This window comes from Typopeltis vanoorti, chromosome 7 (assembly GCF_054136105.1).
Source record: "Typopeltis vanoorti isolate ZY-2024b chromosome 7, IOZ_Tvanoo_1.0, whole genome shotgun sequence".
Classification (NCBI taxonomy): domain Eukaryota; kingdom Metazoa; phylum Arthropoda; class Arachnida; order Uropygi; family Thelyphonidae; genus Typopeltis; species Typopeltis vanoorti.
This window is the reverse complement of record NC_143555.1, coordinates 43221130-43239217: the sequence shown is the minus strand read 5'-3', so window position 1 is coordinate 43239217 and position 18088 is coordinate 43221130. Positions and strand designations below refer to the sequence as shown.

At 33.8% G+C, this 18088-nt stretch overlaps 1 protein-coding gene across 4 annotated transcripts in view; it reads left to right on the top strand.

Annotated features, from left to right (window-relative positions):
* Positions 1-17139, top strand: part of LOC150104631 (mitochondrial genome maintenance exonuclease 1-like) — a 64457-nt gene extending 47318 nt beyond the window's left edge. For 3 of the 4 annotated variants that reach the window (XM_090395830.1, XM_090395828.1, XM_090395829.1), the window contains exons 4-5: positions 1319-1451; positions 16875-17139. In XM_090395830.1, coding sequence (XP_090251956.1) covers positions 1319-1451; positions 16875-17024 — 283 coding nt within the window. In that variant the 3' untranslated portion in view covers positions 17025-17139. Of the gene's footprint in view, positions 1-1318; positions 1466-16874 lie in introns of all 4 variants that reach the window. The other variant, XM_090395831.1, reaches the window with a different exon arrangement.
* The last annotated feature ends 949 nt before the right edge of the window (positions 17140-18088 follow it).

The following is an 18088-nucleotide window of genomic DNA, read 5'->3' as shown; positions in this document are numbered from 1 at the left end:
TCCAAAATTATTCCTTACTTATATTCTTCATGTATCTATATCTTTAACACATCAGTAATGCTCTAAAAAAATTCAGTAAAAAGACAATCAAAAAAGGGGTACTCCTAAAGAAAAATAGGCAAAATAGCTGCCATAAAAATTAATATTTATTTAGAGGAATAATGTGGAAAATTTTCCAGAAATAATATCTACAAAAATTAATTAATTTTATGTCTTCTTATATATCCTAAACTAAAAGATCTTTTGTGAAGTGAAAAAATATTTTTATTCTAAGTGTTTATCAGAACTTTCTAGACCTCTTCCCCCTCGTGTATGTGTGTGTGTATATATTTTTTTTTTTAATATCAACTTTATACTTTGGGAGGCCCTGAGAGCTATGATGCAGTGCTATCTATAGGTGGTTAGAAAGAAGAAAGGAATTTGTCTATGTGTTTTTTGAGGACCTGAGGGCTGTAATCATTGGGGAAAACTATTTCAGAGAGCAGTGATGTAGGGAGTGAAGGCAAAGAATGAGAAGTTCAGGGTTTAGAGTTGAACTGTATGTGGATTTTGACTGACAGCTGTTTGTATATGATTACAGGCAAGTGGAAGAATGGTAGCAGCACCCATGGAAATACCTATAGAAAAGACAATGCAGCAATGCCATATCTAATGGAAAGTGACTTGAGGGATTCTTCAAGGGAATGGTTATCAATTAATCAAATTACTCACTTCTGAATACATGAAGCATTCTGAGGAAGGGCAGCACCACCTCGAATATCTGCCTGACATTAGAACCTTATTCTAATGTCAGGCAGATTTGAGCCATTTTCAACCAGGAGAGAAATACAGTTGGAACAAAAATGAATAGTAAGCTCTTCAGAGGCTGCAGACCTGAATATTCATGCGAGGATAGGTTAGTGAAATTTAAACCAAGAAGAGAAAACTGATCCTGTTTTAAAGCAGAATATTTGAATATTCAGTATTCACATAAAACTTATCATACCTTGTGTTATATAAATAATGGTTAGTGTGTCTTAGTCCATTAAGCTTCATACTCCACAGACATGTCTGTGTAATACTAATAATAAAGCATACTCTGAAATATTGTCATTGGTTTTAAAACCTATTATAAATCTGATGCCCAAATAAATTTTTGTTTGATCTTCATTAAATATATAGGATGACTTAATTTTTTCTTTATAATTAAAATTTCTGTTTTTGCATAAATTTAGGTAATCTGAACACGTAGAAATTAAGAATGGTTGAATTGTGTTTGTAGTTGGTATACTTAATGTTTTCATAAAATAAATTGATAATTAATATTTATTTTCTACAGGAATAATCTGCTACTTATTGATTGGAAAACCTCGAAAAAGCCAAAACCATCCCTTTCTAGTACATATGATAGCCCATTACAAGTTGCAGCTTATATGGGAGCCCTTAATTTTGATCCAAATCATAAATTTGTGGTAAGCAATGAATTGTAGGTTTTTTATTTATTTCTTTTTTTAAATTTAACTTTGACAGTTATTAAAAACGTATTGTATTGTTAATGATACTATTGTAATTACTCTTTTTACTTAACAGCTTGATACAGTTTTATAAGATTAATAATGGTTTGTTACATTCAGAAGATTAGTGAAATTTGTGAATATAGTATTTTTTAAAGGATGTCTGCAAACTGTGTGTTGTGTAGATAGGAGGGAAAAACAGATGTTCTGTAGAAATAATGCATAACAAGACAAGTAAAGATCTTATTATTATTAACATCTGATCTCCATGGAGTCAGACATTCATTGTGGGAGGTACTGCATACAAAGCTCATCCAACCATGTCTTAAACTGAATCAGTGTGTCTATGTTCACAACATGCTCAAGCAATGCATTCCACTCACCAACCACACTCCATGTAAAGAACTTGTTCCTCTGCTCACACCCTTCTTTTAATTTCCAGGGATGGCCTCTTGTTCTATCTCCCCCCCCCTCCCATTCTATGAAAAATCTTTTCCATGTCAACCTGATAACTCCTGACTAGCATATATCTCAGTCATATCCCTCCCCCCCTCCTATTCCTATTCGCAAAGCTTTGCAATTTACATTCTCTCAGTTTGTTCTTGTACTCCACATTCAAGCCATTGATTAATTTGTGAATCTTCTCTGTACCTTTTCTAACATATCTTTGTCATCTGCTGGCAAAGAAAGGCATAGAAAGTTGTCCGGTTCTAATAGTAGCCCAGTTCTAATAGTTGTCCAGTTCTATTAGTCTAGCACACTGTCTACTATGTTGCCTTTTATATTTCATTCTTGTTGCAAGGTCCAGGACAATGAAGATAAAAGAGCAGGAAATAAAATTAGAACTGATCTCTTTTGATAATGCAATCTCTTTGTCGATCAACATACCATTTCAAGAAACTCTTCGGTTCTTACAAGAAAAGTTGTAGATTTCCTGCAGATGTTAACTCATTTAAATTTACAATCATTGAAAGTTATTTCACTTGTCAGTTATACAAACAAATTGAATGAACTACTATGGACAGACTGTTCTTTCTTAATTTGTAGAAAGCAAATTTTTAATACCATATTTAACCTAAACCTTTCATTTGGCTTGTTATGTAGATGATATCTTTGCAGTCTGGCACATCCAGAGACTAAATTACTACAAACAACACTAGGGTAACAAAATAAATAATTTATTAAGTTAGTAATATTTTGTTGGATTTTAAACCAGCCCCATCCCACATCCAGGGTACATCTGAAAATATAGTTGAAGTTCTTCATAAATATAATGTCCGTGCCACTTTTAAACCACAAATTCAGCTCTCAGCCATCATCCTTCTCTGAAGGATCACTTTATTGTCTTGCTCATCCTGAATTGTATAAGGTTTCTGTGACTTCTTGTCCTACTTTGGACAGACCAATAGATCTTTTAACATTTGCCTTGAAGAACATGAAAACTACATTCATGATCATCTTGTATAGCAAGTCAGGCCTGGCATTTCATGCTCTGGATTCTCCTTCATACAGGATTAAATGGAAGAAGACAGCTATGCTGCATAAACGTTGCTATAGGTCTGAGACTATTTGTAGAATGAGTATCAGCCATGAAACCCCTCCTCTAATCTCAATAAGTATGGCTACATTAATTTGGCAATGATCTGGGAAACAGCCTTTCTAAGACCACATTTAGCTTGACTTCTTTGAATTAGCTTTGTTTATATCTGGCCCTAGAAGACACCGTGAAAGGAAAATTAGTTACTTTTCAGTTATGACAATTTGAATTGTTTCTGCAACAATTTAATCGAGCACCTGTGTTTTAGCATAGTTGCAATTTGCACTATGAAGTTGCTGACTTGAAATCCAGAAAAACATTAGTAATTCACAGCATTTAATTATTTATTTTTGTTTTCTCTTGTGGTTTATTGTGAAGCACTTATGAATAATCAACACCTTAGCCTATCATCATGTTTATGTGAATTACTACAGTCCATTAAAATATAGCTATCCCTTGATTAGTGCACCTAATGCATTCTTTAAAACAGGCGCATTAATCGAAACTGCACTAATCGAGTATAATAACCTATGGGAAAATGTATAATTCATTCCTCAAATTTCTTTTTTTACCCTTGATTTTTTTTTTTTATAAAAGAATTAGGGTATGTCTCAGGGCCTAGTTAAAGGAAAACTATGAAGCTGAAAGCTGAATAAAACATATTCAAAATATAAATCTATTATTCTTGCAGGCATTGTGTTTCTTTTTTTTCATACAACTGCCTCTTCTGCAAATTTTCCTACTTCTCTCTTCACGAGGGCCAGTCTCTAAGCATTGTTACTTAAAAGCTTCGATTGCACGAAAAATATTTTAAATTTGTTTCTGTGAAATCTCTTTGGACTTGTCAGTGATTAAATTTTCTTCATATTCTTCAGGATCTTTCTACTGTGCATCTAAATTTAGCAGGTCAGAATCACTCAGTTTCTCAGAATGAGATTTAATTAACTTAGATTCATTTGAAAAGCCTCTAAAATCATTTGCACAGTGTGGAAGAATGTGCTTCCAAATGGATCTCATATTGCTAGCAGTAATTTCATTCAACTTTGCGACTTTATAACCAAGCTGAGATTTCTCTGATGTAGCCAGAAAAGTCTTGGAAGGCATTGGCTTCCAAAAAAAGTCCAGTTTCATCGACATTAAATATTTGTTGCTCACAATAGCCCCCTTCTTATACAATTTTCTTCAAATTTCTGGATAATTTGCAGCCACCTCCTTATCGGCACTTGCAGCTTCGCCTGTGATTAGAGCACTAATGTAGAATTCTTCTTTTCCATCATTGATAGCTGTTTCTTTCAAGGTTGCAAAGAGACTTAATGCTCTTGATTTAATAAGGTCAGTTCTTAGCAGGATCCGTTTTTGGTTACAATCTTCGATCCGTGTACAAAGAAGTCTCTCTAATTCAATCATTATAATACTTTGTATTCAGCAGCTTTGCTTAAAATTGCTCTTATAGTTGATTCACCCATTTTTGTGTTCTTTGCTCTGGACTCGAATTGTTCACTTTCTTTATTATTTCGAGTTTTTCTTCCAATGAGATTACTTTTCGAATCATTTTCACTTTTTTGCTCACTAATTCTTTTACTCATGATGAAAAGTTGGGAAAATACTTTAAAATAAAAAAAAATTACAAAATATGTAAGGAAAATAATTACAAAGGAGGTACGAGATATCATCAGGAAAATGCTACGTAATTAGCAGACGACATAAATTTTGGCGGTAAAAATTTTGGAACATAGCATACATGGAAGTATGTAATATGCCATTAATAATAACTTTGTAAAATGTTTTAAATCAGTAACTAAATTGTTTCATTCTGGTGAGTGATTTTTAAAATAATTAGCCATAAAAAATGTATAGATTGAAATTTTTAAAATCTGTAACATCTCTGGTTTCCATTGTGATTCTGATATATTGGAAAGAGTGCAAAGGAGAGTGTTAAAAATGATATCAGGATTGTGGAATACTGATTATGAAGACAGATTAAGAATTTGTAAACTGCAGGCACTAGTAAACAGGAGAAAGAGGGATGATGTGATTGCGACATAGAAACTTCTGAAAGGATCATACAGCATATCAAGTGATGGGATTTTTTAATTTATATAGGATGGGAAAAGGGCAGGAGGGCATCCTTGGAAGCCGAGAATGAATGCTACTAAGAGGGGGATGAGGACTAGATTTTTCTCTCATAGGGTGGTGCATGATTGGAATGGATTGCCATTGGATGCTGTGAGGGCAAGCAGCGTGAATGAATTCAAGAATAAATATGAGAGCTGGTGCGTTTAGTATGTGGCCTTCCTCAATGAGTCCCTGAAGGTCTCTCTTAATAATAAAATAATTTTATTAGCAATCTGTGTTCGCATCTATACCGTTAAAATCCAATCAACATGTGTGACAAACACATAAGCCTTTCCACATGATGGGATATCAGCACGTATACTAAAAGAGTGTTCAGCTGAACTGACTATTCCTTTGACCAGGCTGTTTAATATGAGTCTTAGAACATGGAAGATTCTGCAGGAATGGAAAGAATGTATTAGTAATTCCATTGCACAAGGGTGGTGCAAAGACTGATGTATCCAACTGTCGACCAATTAGTATCTCAGGAGTGGTGGTGAAGATTTTGGAAAAATTGGTTATGGCTTGCATTCAGAAATGGGTTGACAATGAATCTCTGCTTTGCAATGAGCAACATGGGTTTACTAAGGGAAGGTCATGTTTTAGCATCTTGCTCACATTCTGTAACAATGTTACCATTGAACTAGACAATGGGAATGGATACACTATATGCCATGATACTTTTGGATTTTGCTAAGGCTTTTGACAGAATACAGCATGGTAGACTGTTGCATAAATTGGAGAAAATGGGTTTGGGTTACAGAATATTAGCGTGGATAGCTGACTGACAGATATCAAAAATAGGTATATGGGGGATGTGAGTCTGCTAGATTTAAGGTAAGCCAGTGGTGTATCACAAGGAGCAGTGCTTGGTACACTGTTATTCAATCTGTACATTAATGATTTTGGGAAGGATTTGAACAAGTGACATACAGCTATTTGCTGATGATGCAAAGATAGGTAGGGTAATTAGGAATGCTGCTGATGTGCAATACTTGCAGAATGATTTGAATAAGCTGGAATTGTGGGCATGGGAAAATGGATGTCAGTAAATTGTAAAGTCATTTGCTTCAACGTGATTAGATATCCAATGTCGTATTATATTGGTGGGATTGTGCTAGAAGAAACTGATGAGGCTGGAGATCTTGGAGTGTTAGTAGATAGGAAGTTGAAGTTCAGGAGCCATATAGCAAAGATTGCAAATGCAACTCAAAAGATAATTGCAATGCTGAAAACGAACATTCACATGTAAAGATAAGGATGTCATTTGACCTCTTTACAAGGCCTTGATAAGATCTCACTTGAACTATTGTGCGCAGGTCTGGTCTCCTGGTTTCCGTTATGATTCTGATATATTGGAAAGAGTGCAAAGGAGAGTGTTAAAAATGATATCAGGATTGTGGAATACTGATTATGAAGACAGATTGAGAATTTGTAAATTGCAGACACTAGTAAACAGGAGAAAGAGGGGTGATGTGATTGAGACTTATAAACTTCTGAAAGGGTCATACAGCATTTCAATTGATGGGATTTTTTAATTTATGTAGGGTGGGAAAAGGACAGGAGGGCATCCTTGGAAGCTGAGAATGAATGCCACTAAGAAGAGGGTGAGGACTAGATTTTTCTCTCATAGGGTGGTGCATGATTGGAATGGATTGCCATTGGATGTTGTGAGTGTAAGCAGTGTGAATGAATTCAAGAATAAGTATGAGAGCTGGCGCATTTAGTATGTGGCCTTCCTCAATGAGTCCCTGGAAGTCTCTCTTAATAATAATAATAAAATAATAAATGTCATCCCATAATCAGAGATGTTAAGGTGGTTGCCTTTCCCTATCTTAAAGGGACATCAGAATAAATAGCACCAATTCTTCATCACATCAAACTATTCTGGAAGCTGTCTTCTTTTCTTTCCTGTAGTAATGATTATATTCCCTCTACCTTACCTGTTCTATATCAGGCACCTTGTTCATGTTAGCCATGTTGTTTTGGACATTTGATCTGATATTAGAATCCTGGAATGCGAAGTACTTGAAATCTGATGAATCTGAACTTGCTTCCCATGCCAATAAGTATATACTAGAAACAAGCAAAACTTTATATCAGTATCTGGATCTCAGTTGTTTTAATTGTATGCTTATATTCCAATTCTGGAAAATAATCATAAATTGTGTATCATTTTTTTTTTTTTTGTCATTTCTTTAATGATATCACTATTTGTTTCCTTTAAATTCTAATACTGTAGCACATACTATGATTCACATAGCTCAGATCCAGCCTAGAATAGTAAATGCTTGCTACATTACAAGTGATAACTGTCATGTCATTTTAAATGTTTTAACATCCACCCCCCTCCCTTTTTTTTTATTCTACTCTAGTTCATCCTTATAACAAGGAAGAAATATAGGAGGGTAATTAAACATGTTTACATATGTTGACAGTAAATATCTATAAAAAAACATACATTCACATGTGTATTTACCTTATAAAAATATATATTATTTTATCAGGTAACTTGAACATAATTTCCTCCTGTTTTTAAGAATCTCTAAGATAATTTCTAATGTAAGTATGAAATATCTTAGCTTTATGTGTATATTGTGCTTTTTTTTGATTGAAGTATGGCTAAATCCAATTCTACTATGATATCTTCCGTATGTTCCTTTATTTTTGTTTGTCATGAACCATCCAGACTCCACAGGCATATTTTCTGCAAGCTTTGTCGCACTCTTCAAATTTTTCAATTATCTGTAACTTTTGTTTTACAGTGAGTGCAACTTGTGATTTTTTGGACATTTTCTTTTGATGTACACTCAAAAATTATGTATAACAAGAAATTATGTCACTAAATTACTGCATTAAGAAATAGAGAGATCTGACCTTTGTTAAATTTATCACAATGCAAACTGTGCTCTTCTCACTTGCTTCCCTTTCTATTCCTGGGGGATTTATCAGAATGATTATACTGAAGGCTTGTAATAATTCTGATGGTAAATGTTTGGTTTAACAACAGGAGTACAGTGTATGAAACTTTTGAAATTACTCTCAAGTAAACTGCTCTTAAGCTAACTGCTATATATATTAAAAGAATTGAATGACATAAACTGAGAGTAAAGGAAAAAGGTTTAATGGTATCACACAACTTGTTTCGGCTTTTTACAGCTTTCTTCAGGTGTTTTCATATAAGAAAAGAAAAAACATTAAACATTGAAGATAAAAACTGTGACCAGCGCAGGAAAGTCACTATACATATTTAACGTGAAAACGTTGTATGTGTATTCCAAGCTTTACTTTCGTTGGCCACATTGTTGGGTGAGTGTGTGCGTATAGCATCTCGTAAGCGCCAGTATGTGATCACAGCAGAATGACAGTCTGGGAGGTTGTAGCTTAAATTATTATTTAAATGTACAGGGTTGAGGATGATTTCTCTAGATTCAACAATTTTTCCTCTCCAATTCGTCATGGCAACAGAAAATGTTGTTAGATCTATCCCAAAGGATTGTATGACTATGGTTTTGATCATCAGAATTGGCAGAAAAAAAGGATATAGCTGGATAAAGCACTGGCACGTGTTCTCTTGTAAGTGATGTCCCTCCTGTGCTCCTCCATATGCAATTTAATAGACTTATCCATCTGCCCAAAGTAACGAATGTCGCAGTCACACCATATCTTGTATGTATATGTGTGTGTGTGAAATATGCTTGGATTATCACAAAGGGAACAGTGTATACACTTGATTATCTAAGTGCGAATTATTTGGTTTGTCAATTATCCAGGTATGATTCTTTCTTTAATTTGTTGACTTATATGATTTAAAAAAAAAAAAAAAAAAAAAAAAAAACTTTAACGTAAATTTTCCAACTGTTGTACAAGCAAAATAATTACTACTTTAAGAACTAGAATTTTCATAAAAGAAAAGCTATAACTGGTGATTAGTTTACGGAATTAACAACGCATATAAAGTATATTAATTAAAGGTAACTTTAATGAATAACTTCTATATTTCGGCAACGTCACATTGCCATCTTCAAGAACATAAAGATATGGTATGTGCACGCAGGCACTAACACAAAGCAAATGAGGAAGAAAGCAAGAAACTAATATTGTTCCTAAAGTCCTAATAGTGCCGTCTGGCGGGCTAATTTGGTAGTCTTGGCAGTTGGGCTGAAGTTCTCATAATGTAAGTCTCCCAAATTTGGGGTAGTTTCATGCACCCAAATTTGTTGAGGTTAGGAACGTTTTTTAGAGCTGCTGAAGATTCTGTGAATAATCTTTCGTATTTAAACTTGCTGCGATGAATTATTTTTGTTTTCTTCCAATGAATTTTATGGTGGGTATCTAAGGCATGGTCTGCCAGCCCAGAGCGGCTGTACTGGTGAAACCGGATGTAGTCTTTGTGTTCTGAAATCCTGATATCTGTTGTTCTGCCTGTTTGGCCAAAGTAGGTCAATTTGCAGCTGCAAGGGACCTGGTATACACCAGGTAGATCTAGGGGAAGTGGTTGGTCTTTGGTAGAGCGGATAAGGGATGCCAACTTTTTATATGGTCTGTAACAGGAAGTAAGGTCATATTTTTTGAGGATATTGGTTATTTTCTCAGAGGTGCCCTGGATGTAGGGGATGGTGATAGACTTGGTGTAATCTTTATTGTGGAGGGGGGTTGCGGTTTACTAACTACTGAACTAAACCACATCCTCAACACTTTCTTAGCCAATGGCTATAACCCCAAAAAAATCCAAAAAATACTAAAACCAGTAAACCGCAAACCCCCCCTCCACAATAAAGATTACACCAAGTCTATCACCATCCCCTACACCAGGGCATCTCTGAGAAAATAACCAATATCCTCAAAAAATATGACCTTACTTCCTGTTACAGACCATATAAAAAGTTGGCATCCCTTATCCGCTCTACCAAAGACCAACCACTTCCCCTAGACCTACCTGGTGTATACCAGGTCCCTTGCAGCTGCAAATTGTCCTACTTTGGCCAAACAGGCAGAACAACCGATATCAGGATTTCAGAACATAAAATTCATTGGAAGAAAACAAAAATAATTCATCGCAGCAAGTTTAAATACGAAAGATTATTCAAAGAATCTTCAGCAGCTCTAAAAAACGTTCCTAACCTCAATAAATTTGGGTGCATGAAACTACCCCAAATTTGGGAGACTTATATTATGAGAACTTCAGCCCAATTGCCAAGACTACCAAATTAGCCTGCCAGAGGGCACCATTAGGACTTTAGGAACAATATTAGTTTCTTGCTTTCTTCCTCATTTGCTTTGTGTTAGTGCCTGCGTGCACTTACCATATCTTTATGTTCCTGAAGATGGCAATGTGACGTTGCCGAAATATAGAAGTTATTCATTAAAGTTACCTTTAATTAATATACTTTATATGTGTTGTTAATTCCGTAAACTAATCACCAGTTATGTCTGACCAACATATAAGCCTTGCTACTAGAAAAGAAAAGCTAATTTTCCAACATATAGTTAATAACCACTCATCCCACAAAACGCATTGATTACCCTAATATCGGAATGGATTCTCCTTCTTCTGACATGCACAAAAGTGTCGAAGGGTCTTGCATATGTGACATACAGTACATTAAAGCAGATGTATTCCTGTGTGATTTATCTTCCTGTGTACTTATGCATGCGGGGAAATGAATATCTGATAGGATATTCATCTAAATATCTCACCCAATGCTTTGTTGAATCGAGCTCCTGCAGTAGCTTTAATATTACTATTTTATTCACTTGTATTCCTTCATATAGTTCAACCTCAGCATCCTGATGAGTCATTTGTTTACTTGGTATGTTATAAAGTGATTGCTTAACAACCCTGTCATGATGTACACTGAAAAAATTCTCTTGTATTTTCCTTTATTTACAAGGCTAAATGCTTTTTCTATCTTTCATTTCGTCTTCCTCATTATAGTTATCACCCTTCTAGCCTGCATTTTATGCTGTTCTTAGGGCTAGTCATTTTTTTCTCCTGGTATTGGATCCTTGACACTTTTTTTGATGTGCCTATTACTTTAAACAGCCACATCAAAATTATTAATTTGTTTAACTTCCATGCAGTTTATTTTCTTAACTAGAGGGATAATGTAGTCAGATAATGGCTTTGTTCAGCAATCTTTTGTTCTCTTACCAAGGGCTGCTGATCCTCTCTACTATGTATTTTCATGTAACACTTATTTCTCATTACAATCACTTTGCCATTCTCCATATCTTTGAAGTTATCACTCGTATTTTGGTCATTTTTACTTACTCCTTATTCCTTAGTATTGTACATCCAAAATTCATAGAGCCAAGCTTGGCAGTGTGCCAAGAAAAGTCAATTCATGCTGATGGGGAGAAAGAAATAAAGAATGTATGAATTGGTCACCAACACTCGAAATCACGTGCTTTATACGTAAATTTTCCAACAACTGTACAAGCAAAATTGTTACCACTTTAAGAACTAGAATTTTCATAAAAGAAAAGCTAATTTTCTGACGTATAATAATAAACACTCATTCCACTTAATGCATTGATTACCCTAATATTGTGACATGTGCAGAAGTGTCGAAGGGTCTTGCATTTGTGGGTATACGGTACCTTCTCCGATGGACTTTTTCCCAACAGTTACATGTAACATCCACCACTTCAATCTCTGTTTTGTCAGGACCTGCATTTTTGGTACCTGCTTTTGAAACAGTTCGTACATGTTCTGTTTTCATTCTTACTTTCACCCTACAAACCATTCATCCTTAGTAAACATTTCACACAGTATTCACAAAATCCCTCAGCTTTGAATTCTTTAAACAAAGACATCTTGAGTGCCATTGTTCTGGTTCATGTTGGCGTTGGTTGTCACACTATAATCATGCCATATTGTAAATATTTATTATTATTATTAAGAGAGACCTCCAGGAAGTCAGGAGCTCATCATACTATTCACACTAGCTGTCATACCTCTTATTGAATTCATTCACACTACTTGCACACAACATCCACTGGCAATCCATTCCAATCATGCACCACATTATGAGAGAAAAATCTAGCCTTACTCCCTTCTTGACAGCATTCTCAACTTCCAAGGATGCCCTCGCATCCTTTCCCCACTCTCCATAAAATGAAAAATTCCATCTACTGAAATTCTCTATAACCTTTTCAGAGGTTTTTAAGCCTGAATCTTCTTTCTCGTGTTTGTTAGTGTCTGCAGCCTACAAATTCTCAATCTTCATAATCAGTATTCCACAATTTACTAAATATCCAAATCTAAACTAAATGTGACACAAATTTAAAAAAGTTTTGTTAATTTTTATCAAGATAATCTATTTTTCAGAATACTGTAATCAAGATCTTCTTCCACATGCCACACAGTAGCAAATTATATTCCTGTCAGCAAACCATTTTAGTTAATGTGGTTGATAATTCAGAAAACCTCATCAGTCATACTGAAGAATATAATTGATGATCAGTAGTTCATGTGGAACATGATCTCACATTGTCATACAAAATGTTCAGTATTAGATTTAAATCAAATTATCCATTTTGAAGTTTGATTTTACAAAATAAGAGCACCAGATATAAAAGAGTGCACATTTTTACATGCAAACACATTCAGCTAATGAGGAGGAAGTTATAAATTTTCACTGTAATCTCAGTATTCTCTAAATATAGAATTAACTATTTTTATTTCATGTATTATATAATGTCTGCTTGATAGATGTCTGTTAGAATGCCCACATGGCAATATATCATTCATTTTGCATGCATTGCTGTTAACAGTGTTCAGTGGTTTTCACACAACAGTGATTTTTTATATATCTTTTAAACATCATCACATGAAATTCCTAATATGAACCCTCAAGGTTACTGCAGGATACGATGATAGTTTTACAAAAAAAAAATTTGCTACTATTGACACTTTTCCTCCAAATTAGAATCTGTATTTGAGTATCTTATGTTCTGGTCTTTTACAGTACTTCTTATTACATTATTTTACCTAGATCCTGAGCTTCCTGTGGATCCTTCTTCTACGATCCTGATGTCAGACAACTATTTTACTAAACTCTGATTCTGTTTAAATGACATACATATGTTCATACATTCCTTAACGCTAACAATGTCAAGTTCCTTCCTAATATCTTCATTTTTAAGTATGATTCTACCAGTGGCGGACGGTGAAAATTTTAAGTGGGGGTGCTGCATATACAAAAAAAAAAAAAAAAAACTTTTTTTTCTTAATCAGTAACAAATTTATTAATAAATAAATTTACATATTAAAAATTGCTTTATTAAAAATATTTCATCCTTACCACGAACAAACACCAATAATAAAAGTTTAGTATCAATTGCAATGACAAGTTCAAATGAATATAGGCGTTAGATCGCAGTGCATTTGTTTCATGTAACGATAATTAAAAAAATATAATTCTTTTCATATTTTCAACAGTGACACTCATCATAATTCAGCCTTGTATCTATAATAAATAAATAATTATACAAAAAAATAGTTCACCATGAACACTCACCAATAATAAACGTTTCATATCTCACAGAAATAATGAGTGCAGGCATAAGATACACTGCCCAAGTGGCAGTGTATCTAATGACGTAACGTGCAACGACAGCAAACGAATATCGGCATTAGATCGCAGTGCATTTGTTTCGTGTAATGATAATTGAAAAAATATTATTCTTTTCTTATTTTCAACAGTCACACTTGTCATATTTCAGCCTTGTATCTATAATAAATAAATAATTATGTTATTTTAAATAAAATAAAATTTAAAAAAAAATTTCACCATGCACATGCACCAATAATAAACCTTCCTTATCTCACAGAAATAAGGCGCGTAAGGATACTAAAAATACACTGCCGTTTGAGCAGTTACAGTTGGGAATGACATAACGCGCAATGACAAGAGCAAACGAATATCGGCGTTAGATCACAGTGCATTTGTTTCGTAATCTAAAGCGTTAATCGAACAATTCCAGTTATTAACTATTCAGTCAATGTCATGTTGTAAGCATTGTTATTATTTATAAACACGAACAAAATTTAATTTTTTCATTTTTTCCTTGGGGATGCTGCAGTGGCGCAGTGCTTATGTACAGGCTGCCACTGGATTCCACTATTGATAATTCTCCAAATTTTTCTCAGAAATCTGATATCTGTGGTTTCCAGTCTTAGATCAACTCTTATTTGTAACCCAGTTCTCAGTGCATTAAGTTAAAATTGGTTTGTACACATATATAGTTGTTTTTAGTATTTTGACTAATTTCACCCTTATTCCATATAAATTATTTTGCTGACTCTCTACCATGCCAGCTTTGCTAATTCTGTTGACTATTGCCAAATTTAATATGTCATCTTCGCTAAACTTGTTCCTAAATAGCTGAATCGTGTTATTTATTCTATAGTTCTCCATTCAGGATAAAGATTATATTTTCAAAGTTCTTGCTTTTCATTGTCTTTTCTTTTTATTACAGGTTTTCATGACAGCTTTATTACAATAGTTATTCAGACTTGTATTGAATTTATTTAAGAGGGTAACATCATCTGCATAAAATAAAGAGCTGAGAATGAATATCTTCAATTTTAATATCATGTTTAATGCCACTTTGTTTCATAATGTGATCCATATAGATGATGAATAACAGTGGAGATGTATACTCTTGTTTCACACCTGATTTTACATCAGTTCATAATGTACCTTCACCAGTTCTGTCAATCCATAACACAAGAATGTACTACTTATTGCTGTGTATAATGTCCTGTTTATACCATATAATTGTTTTCTCTTGGAATCTGTTTCAACAGTACTTTTTTCAGATCTACAAACCTTAAATAGATTCCTGTTATTTTCCCATGACTTCTTAACATGTCTTAAAGGTGACATCCAATCTCGACAACCTCTAGCCCAAACCTGCCTTTTTCTTCAAACTTTCCATCCACAATTTTTTTTTTTTGTGTATGGAAAGCTTGTCAGGTATGCTTTCATAAATCTTACTTGTAATACTCAGGCAAATTTTTCTGTAATTCTCACATTCAGTTTTATTTCCCTTTTTATTGATGGGTAATACAAGACCTCTACTCCAGGCATCTGGAATTTGACCTTCTGACGATGCTTCCGAATTATGCAGTGCAGCCACTGTAAAACTTTTGGACTGCCACATTTGAGAATGAATTTCTGGTTGAATATTTACTCTAGCTGCCTTTCCACATTTCAGGTTTTTGATGCCTTTTCATACCTCAGGTACTGATGTGTGTTCCTGACTACATTCCTCTTGAATATTTTCTGAAACCATTCTGTTCTGTCACTTTTGTTTAGCAGTCTTTCAGTATAATTACTGAAGACATCAGTTATATTTATCTTCAATTTACTTGCCCACCATTATTACCTGTGATTCTTTTTACAATACTCTTTCCTCCATTTCTAACTTTTTTTTTTCAACACCTGATCAACTTTTTACTTGATTCTGATATGTATGTCCTATATTTTATTTTATATTTCAATGACTGTTTAGCTACTTTTATACATTGATTTGTTTTATTATAATTTTCTTTGTCATTCAGAGTTCATGCAAACTTACTTGCTAGGCACTTTTAATATACATTTTCCTTCCTCATGACTTCTTTAATTTCCTTTAGCCACCTTGGAGTTCTGATTTTTCTATTCTTGCAGAGAACTTTACCACATACCTCTGGCTGAATCAATGTTTTCTTTAGTCTCTCAATGTGTCTTCAAGTTTGATTTTTGTTTTCAAACTCTTTCACTTAATAAAAAGATCAGCAAGTCCTGAGTGAATGTAGTGATGGAACCAGATGTAGTCTTTGTCTGTTCTTACATTGACTCTCCTGCCTATTTAACTGTAGAATTACAGTTAAATAGGCAGAAAATTATATTCCAAGATGCCAAGAAATTATATTCTTGGTTTAATCCTTTATCCGAGTGTAATCAAACAAAGTTTGCATATGAAATGTCTTCACTGGACTACTTGTACATAGAGGCTAATGGCATCGCATCAGATGCCTTAGCATCTGATGTGATGCCATTAGCAAAGTATGCATCCTTTCAGGTATGTATAATGCTGTGCATTATGTGAGGAGCAACTACCCAGACCGGTTTTGACCTTTATTTGAGGTATGTTAAAGTGTATTGATGCTTCTCCAAAAACTGAGTGATCTACAAGATCACTCTAAATCTCACCAAATGAAGTTGGCTTACATTCAAATCTTCATGTAACTCAACTGTTATACAACCTGAGGAAAATTACAAAAAAAATACATAATTTTACATTCAGTTTAAGAATTTCATGGAAACTTATAACCTTCAGGTTTCATGCCTTAATCATAAACAGGTTAGTAATGTTAAGATTTTAGTAATTTAACAAGTTTCAGAAAATAAAATATTCTAACTGTAATTAGAGAAACTTTAAAACATGCACTTGAAAATCTGTATTTTTTTTTATTTTTGGTGATTTTATATATATATTACAAAAAAAATACATAACCAATATATATATATATATTATATTGGTTTTGAAAGGAATGAATTTCATTTGGAAAATTGTTATCTTGATTCCAATATTGTTGATGCACATTTCAAAGTTAGTGATTTTTGGAACCCTCTGTTAACTTTGCCCATTCTTATATATGTTGTATAATTAGAAGAAAAAGGAATTTCTATATTTTTTTCAGGAAAATGTGATAAAAGTTTATTCTTTTATAGATTGAGAATGCTATGATAGTCATTGCTTATGAGGATGGAAAACCAGGGCATGTACATTATATGTCTAAAGCAGATTGTGAAAGATATTGGAAAGAGTGGTTACAACGATTACAGCTTTATTGGGTAAAAGTTCAGGAGGGAAAACTATAGCATTTTTTGTCCTTTTACTTTAAATTCCTGGCGTTGTATTTAAATTTCACCTCTTGTGTATCATTGTAAATAAAGTTTGGAAATTATTACTGAACTGTGGTTCAGTAATATTCTAGTAGTCTCATGTTTTTATGAAAGAATCTATTGGGATACTACTATACAGATCATTAATTTCTTTCATCACCAATGGCATCATTTAGTATTGCATAATTGATATTCATATTGAACTTGGTGCTGCTGTTATGAATTGCCTTAAATTCCAACATGAATGTTGAACATCTGAGTTTCTTCACAAAGAATACATTATGATAGGAAATTTTATGGTGCTAAAGGGCCGGAGTTGGATTACTGGGAGTAGACCTCCATGTATCTTGAAAGTTGGAGAACTGACCAGGACTTCTGACATAATGTTCATTTCTTATCTTCACATAGCGTAACCCGTTAGATATCTACCTGGATACTGAATGAACGAAGATGCGCTAGCAATTTGGGATTTAGCTGAACAAATTATATTCTTATTGGCTTAAACCATAATGCAAAATAATGATACAAACTGATAAAATTTCATGCCAACTTTGGCATCATCCAGTTAAATTACAAGGTCCCCATTATTTTATTTTATTTTATTTTTTCGGGGAACTGAGGCAAACAGCAAAAAGTCAGCTACTGGAACATATGCCAACTCAGCATCAGCTGAGTTCGAGATTGGCACAATCACCATAAGAAGTATCAAAGGAAAGAAATGGAACCAGCAGAAGTATTGGATAAGTACCAAATTGACATAATAGGTGTGACAAATACGCCTATTATGTCAATGTGAAACAAAGAAGAAAAAAAAACAGCTAAGATATTTCTAACAATACACAATTACATTCATACAATAACAATCAGAGAAAAGGAATAGTAATTATAGTATTCAACGCTAAATACGACAATCTTCTTGAATGCAGGCAACATCAAGTAGGGTGATGTGAGCAAATATCAGAATGAGGAACTGGACAATGAGACTTATGTGTTGCATATTATCCCACAGAAGGTTCTTCTAAGGAAGAAGTGGAAAAAGT